This window comes from Vigna angularis, chromosome 1 (genome assembly GCF_016808095.1).
Source record: "Vigna angularis cultivar LongXiaoDou No.4 chromosome 1, ASM1680809v1, whole genome shotgun sequence".
Lineage (NCBI taxonomy): Eukaryota > Viridiplantae > Streptophyta > Magnoliopsida > Fabales > Fabaceae > Vigna > Vigna angularis.
Window position 1 is genome coordinate 38,405,708 of NC_068970.1, and position 6,570 is coordinate 38,412,277.

Below are 6,570 nucleotides of genomic sequence, written 5' to 3' on the forward strand. Positions count from 1 at the left end.
CGTACAAAATATGTGGAAGTACTCTAGACAAGAGAACTTCAGGTGTAATAAGTTGTCTCCTCCAACTTTAATACACAACCCCTTAGGATGTTTAATGCATTTCAATACTGAGGACTTGTTTTTGCATGCCCTTATTGAATGCCTATGACCATAGTGTTGAAATTGCCTTCCATGTTTGACTTCAGTAGTAATAGGTTTATTACTTATGTCACATGGAGTGTTGCTGTTTTGGCTAAGTTTTTATTTGTTTGGCTTGTCACAGAACATGGCCCATTTTCCCAACCATCGTGGATGGATGTACGACCGTTGTTATAGTGGAAGGAGAGTTTTGAAAGAATCTTTTGTCATAGGAGTTGAAGAGTTCGTGGAGACGGCACGACGATATCAATATTATGCCCTTGATGGAGGGATTCGATGTCCATGCATCAAGTGCGAATGTACAAGCATTCTGAAAGATGAAGTCGTCAAAGTTCACCTTTACCAAAAAGGGTTCATGCCTAATTACACGGTCTGGACATTTCATGGTGAAGAAATTCCTTCGACCTCCACTGCAGTTGAAAAACGGCTTGCATCAGGTTCGAATACTGTTGTACATACATGTGAGATAGATCAATTTGCCTACATGCAAGAGATGGTCGACCATGCTCTTCGTCACCATGCTGCAGAAGTAGACGATAGTCATGATGAAGAGCCTCCAAATGAAACGACGCAGAGGTTTTACAATTTACTGACAGAGGCAAATCTACCTGTATTTGAAGGTTCATCTGAGTCAAAATTGTCAGTGTGCATTAGACTCATGGCTGGCAAATCTAATTGGAACGTTCCCATTCAAGCAGTGGACTTCTATACAAAACTGATGTTAGATTTGACACCACCAAACAATTTGATGCCGAAGAATTATTACCAAGCCAAAAAATGTGTTTCAAAGTTGGGATTGGATGTGAAGAAGATTGATTGTTGTGTTAATGGATGTATGTTATTCTATGACAATGACAGTGGCAAAAATGATGCAATGTTGGTGGAATGCAAGTTTTGTGGCTCACCTCGATATCAGACAATGCATGCTGGACGGAGGCAAAAAAAACCAATTCCATTAAAGTCCATGTTCTACTTACCTATAATTCCAAGATTACAAAGATTGTTTACTTCAATGCAAACAGCAGAACACATGACATGGCATGATGGTAACAAAACTCCGGGACTTTTGCGTCATCCTTCTGATGGTGAAGCTTGGAAGCACTTCAATCGTAAACATCCATCCTTTGCTAGTGAACCGCGTAACGTCAGACTTGGTCTATGCTCTGATGGGTTTACCCCGTACATTCAGGCGTCTGCATCACCGTATTCATGTTGGCCCGTGATAGTTACCCCATACAATCTACCACCTGAGATGTGCATGACAAAGCCTTACATGTTTTTATCGTGTATAATACCAGGTCCATCTAATCCCAAATCATTGATTGATGTTTACTTGGAGCCTTTGATTGATGATTTGAAGAAGTTATGGAATGGTGTTTGGACGTATGACGTTTCAAGAGGCAAAATTTCCTTATGAGGGCAGCCTTGATGTGGACTATTAATGACTTCCCAGCGTACGGCATGTTATCTGGTTGGAGCACACATGGTCGATTAGCTTGTCCACATTGCATGGAACATACAAAGTCATTCCAATTGAGTCATGGCCGGAAAAGTAGTTGGTTTGACTGCCATCGACGGTTCTTGCCCATTGATCACCCCTTTAGAAGAAACAAAAAGGCATTTCGAAAAGGACAAGTTGAAACGGATATGCCCCCGCCAAAGTTGACTGGATCACACGTGTGGAGAAGAGTGAAAGACTATCCAAAAGTGACTGAATCTGGTCAGAATAGGCTAGAAGGGTTTGGGGAATGGCATAATTGGACTAAAAGAAGCATATTCTGGGAACTTCCCTATTGGAAGGACAACTTGCTAAGACACAACATCGATGTCATGCACACAGAAAAAAATTTCTTTGACAATGTCTTCAACACAGTCATGGATGTTAAAGGTAAGACAAAAGATAATGAGAAAGCAAGAAAAGATTTACCTTTGTATTGTGGACGAAAAGACTTAGAGTTGAAGGCACAAGGTAACGGCCGATTATTTAAACCAAAAGCAAATTACACCATGTCAAAAGACGAGACAAGAATAGTGTGTGGATGGATCAAGGAGCTTAGAATGCCAGATGGATATGCTTCTAACTTGTCCAGATGTGCCAATGTTCAGAACGGTACTATTCAAGGGTTGAAGAGTCATGATTGTCATGTATTCATGGAGACTTTCATCCCTCTTGCGTTCAGTTGTTTGCCAATGCACGTGTTACATCCACTGATAGAAATCAGTAACTTCTTCAAAGATTTGTGTTGCACGACACTGAAGGAAGATTCCCTTAAAAAGATGGATGAAAATATCCTGATTATTCTCTGCAAATTGGAAAGAATATTCCCTCCTGCATTCTTTGATTCAATGGAGCACATTCCAATTCATCTTGCATATGAAGCTTGGCTTGGGGGACCCGTGCAGTACAGGTGGATGTATCCCTTTGAAAGGTTTATGGGAGAATCCAAACGCTCAGTTAAAAATAAAGCTAGAGTGGAAGGGTCAATTTGTGCAGCTTACTTGCACAGAGAGACAACTTATTTTTGTTCACATTATTTCAAGAACTTCATGTTGTCTCCCACTCATGTCAGAAATGAAATGCAATGGCAAGTTGAACCACGTGAAGGTGCATTATCAGTTTTCCGATAATCAGGCCGTCACGCAGGGAAAGAATTCACTCACTGGTTAACTGATGCTGAATTCAACTCTGCTCATGTCCATGTCTTGATCAATTGCAGTGAAGTAAAGCCGTACCTTGAGTATGTCATCATCCATCTTTAATCTTTCAAACGGTTTAATTGTTATACACTAATGAATTTCATTTGTACCAGCTCATTTGTTGTGGCTGAGCAAGTCGCAGAAGGAAATACTTCTGCTAGAATACACTCAGAGTTTCCGCATTGGTTTAGAAATCAGGTCCGTAGTTTTTCCTACGTTTAGAGCAAGGTTAATTTGACTATTGCTTTTATAATTTTGTTACTACCTTTGTAGGTTTTTAATCAGGCATTAACTCCCACGGTTCAAGAGTTAAGACATCTCTCCAATTGGCCAATGAGATGTGTCAAAGAATGGCACACTTACTTCATCAATGGTTACAAATTCCATACACATGAATGGTCTAAAGGAAAGAAAACATCAAATTGTGGTGTGTATGTCAAGGGCCTAACAGAGGGGTCTTATGATGATTTCTACGGCATCATTCATAAAATATATGAGTTAGAGTACAACAGCACTACTTCTCCAAACAGAGTGGTACTCTTCTATTGTGAATGGTTTGATCCTTCTAGAGCTGGTACTAGAGTCGATCCACGCTTTAATATTGTCGAACTGAACCAGAGATTAAGATATGGGCCTTTTGATCCTTTCATTCTACCATCTAATGTGAGACAGGTTTATTATGTGCCATATCCACCATTTCGCAATATTGACAAGCGTGGTTGGGCCGTAGCAATACAAACGAAGCCTAGAGGTCGCATAGACTCAAATGAAGTTGAGGAAGATGTAGCCTACCAACTTGACCAAATGTCACAACCACGAGAAATTATCGAAGTTGAACGTATAACCGCATTGGTCGACCCTGATGGTGATGGAGATGAATTAGAAGCAACAGTACAAGGTGATGAAGAACAAGAGGAAGAAGAAGAAGAAGAACAAGAAGAAGAGGAAGAAGATGAAGAAGAACAAGAAGAAGAAGAAGATGATGATGATGACGATGAAGAAGAAGAACAAGCAGAAGAAGACGATGATGAAGATGAAGATGAAGATGAAGATGATGATCATGATGACGATGATTGAATGTTGAACATCTATTGTAGCAAATTGGACTATCATTTCATTACCATTATCTAAAATACCATCTTTAAGTTGTATGCAATTACTTGTACATTGACTTTGAAAACAATTCATCCTTCTTTATTTATTTATATTTATTCGCTTTGTTTGTAACCATTTCAATGCAGTAATGACAAGACAAGGTACAGAGCGTCATGATAAAGGAAAAGGGGTAGCAAGGCCTACAAAGAGGAAACGGCAGGCACCAAAGTATGTACTTAGGGTGCCTGCTAGACTACCTACCCCTGCTCCCGGTAGTTCATCATCTGTGGGGCCTCCTCCTACCCCTAGTATACAGACTCCTACACCAGCAGTAGACCCTACTCCTCCTCCTCGTGCAGTACACCCTTCTACTACCACTGCAGTAGACCCTTCTCCTCCTCCTGCAGCACACCCTTCTACAACCCCTGCAGCAGACCCTCTTCCTCCTCCTCTTATTGCCGCCCCCACTCCTCCCCCTATTGTTATTACCCCCACTCCTCTCCCTGACCCTACTTCTATACCTTCCTCATCTTCTGTACCTCCTTCTGAGACTGTCACACCACTTGGTGATCCAGATTCAAGTGGTGATGCTGAAGATCTTGACCCGCCGCTCCATGATCGACCATGGATTGAGCCCTATGGTAAAGGGTAAGTTTATAATCTGTTGATATCATTTGATGTTTAAACCATATTGTAATTGAAATGAGTTTTGTTATGCAGGTTTATTCCATCTAGGGTTGCTTCCCAGGCCATCACACGTTCAATAAAGCAACAGTTTTTAACTCCATGGCCTACTTGGGGAGCAATACCTCATGACGACAGAAAGCCATTCTGGCAGCGCTTTCAGGTGAGCAATCTATTACACTAATGTCCGTCTTATTTTAGTATGTTCTGTAATCAATGTTTGTGCTCTTTAATGTTACAGATGAAGGTGCAGTGGAAACCTGAACATGAAACTCAGATACACAGAAATTTCCACATGAAAGCATCTCATCGGCTGTCAGAGATGTTTAGGGATGCCCGGATTGCAGGACAGCGCCCTAACTGGCTGGGTGAGCACATTTGGAACTCTTTACTGGCCCATTGGAATACAGTAGAGTTCCGCAATAAGTGTGCCAAAGCCCAGCGGAACAGAGCGTCTGAAAGGGGTGGCACCCTGCATACTGGTGGGTCGATCACCATTCATGAGCATGCCATTCGTATGGTATAATCTCATTACATAACTTTTTCTTTCTTCAATAAGTTATGTATATTGTATTTCATATGTACGCTTGTAATTCTTAATTATGTTACAGGCACAGGCTCTAGGACGGGCGGTCCATGTTGATGAGGTCTTTGCACAGACTCATGTTCGAAAGGGAACTAATCAATTTGTTGATGAAAGATCTCGGAAGACTCATGTAAGCAAACAACACTATTATTAATTGTTCATTTATGTTATACTATCGTTCCCTGACATTGCTTTTAATGTTTCAACAGGAAGACTTTTCTACAAGACTTTCACAGGTTAGATCTGAACATGAGTCAGCTCCTACACCGGATGCTACTAGTAATGCAGATGATGACATCCGTAGGACGCAGTGCTGGATCGACACCGTTGGTGGGAAGAAAAAGGGACGAGTGTATGGTGCGGGACAGCTTGCTGCAAACTATACAGCATCCAGAGGAGGTACTCTGAAGCACCAGCCTTCTTCTTCCACCAGTACTCCTGACGAGGTTCTTCAACTCAGGCAGGAACTCCATCAACGTGACCAGGAGCTCACTGATCTCAGAGCAGAGTTTACAAATCTTAAGGCCCTGGTCATGACTGTCTTGCCTCAAACCTCACAGGACGTACAAAATATCCCTCCCACCCAATCACGACCGTCCTCATCACCTGCTGCCACTCAGCAGCCCACTTCAGTCCAACCCTCATCAGTCCAACCCTCATCAGTCCAACCCACACCAGTCCAGCCATCAATAGAGGAGCAGGATGATGAAAATCATTCTGATGATAGTTATGTACATTATTAGGTTTCATTTTCTTATTACTTGTTAGACAAACATTTGGATATTAGAACATTTTGAGTTGATATCATTTCAATGTTAGATGTACTTACAGACTTTGGATGTTACAACATCCTTGTGTTACATTGTTTTATGTTTGAACTATAAATACATTATTTATACATTAATGAATGTCCTGTGGATTATTTGATGTGCCTTGGATATTGATCATTGATTGGATCTTTGAGATGCACATTATGCATGTTTGTATGTGTTTGAAAACTGTTATGCAGGTCTGTTTGTAAATGAAATTTGTTATACAGGGTCTGGGTTGCAGAGGGAAAACCATTTCTCTGAAACCTGCTCTACATTTTACCGAAGGCTTTTGCCCTTCGGTAAATGCCCTCGTCTGCCCATTACCGAAGGCTTCCGCCCTTCGGTAAATACCCTCGAATGCTCATTACCGAGGGCTTCTGCCCTTCGGTAATTACCGAAGGCTTTCGGCCTTCGGTAATTACCGAAGGCTTTCGCCCTTCGGTATTTACCGAAGGCTTTCGCCCTTCGGTAATTACCGAAGGCTTCTGGCCCTCGGTAATTACCGAAGGCCGAAAGCCCTCGGTAATGGTTAGCGACAAGGGATTTACCGAAGGATTT

At 41.7% G+C, this 6,570-nt stretch overlaps 2 protein-coding genes across 2 annotated transcripts; both read left to right on the top strand.

The window, feature by feature from the left end:
* The first annotated feature begins 2,773 nt into the window (after positions 1 to 2,773).
* Positions 2,774 to 4,019, top strand: LOC128193672 (uncharacterized). The gene is made up of 3 exons (XM_052867741.1): positions 2,774 to 2,876; positions 2,949 to 3,033; positions 3,109 to 4,019. The coding sequence occupies exon 3, from the start codon at positions 3,169 to 3,171 to the stop codon at positions 3,910 to 3,912; it is 744 nt and encodes a 247-aa protein (XP_052723701.1). The 5' UTR covers positions 2,774 to 2,876; positions 2,949 to 3,033; positions 3,109 to 3,168; the 3' UTR covers positions 3,913 to 4,019.
* A 59-nt stretch (positions 4,020 to 4,078) lies between these two features.
* LOC128194992 (uncharacterized) lies at positions 4,079 to 6,359 on the top strand. The gene is made up of 7 exons (XM_052871707.1): positions 4,079 to 4,283; positions 4,506 to 4,578; positions 4,651 to 4,777; positions 4,856 to 5,134; positions 5,226 to 5,330; positions 5,410 to 5,436; positions 6,240 to 6,359. Exons 1-7 carry the CDS (start codon positions 4,079 to 4,081, stop codon positions 6,357 to 6,359), a joined length of 936 nt encoding a protein of 311 aa, XP_052727667.1.
* Positions 6,360 to 6,570: the final 211 nt, after the last annotated feature.

Coding starts and splice junctions, on each gene's coding strand:
- LOC128193672 (XM_052867741.1), top strand. CDS start 3,169: ATGAGATGTGTCAAAGAATGGCACACTTACTTCATCAATGGTTACAAA.
- LOC128194992 (XM_052871707.1), top strand. CDS start 4,079: ATGACAAGACAAGGTACAGAGCGTCATGATAAAGGAAAAGGGGTAGCA. Junction 4,778..4,855: donor CATTCTGGCAGCGCTTTCAG/GTGAGCAATCTA, acceptor TTAATGTTACAG/ATGAAGGTGCAGTGGAAACC. Junction 5,135..5,225: donor ATGAGCATGCCATTCGTATG/GTATAATCTCAT, acceptor ATTATGTTACAG/GCACAGGCTCTAGGACGGGC.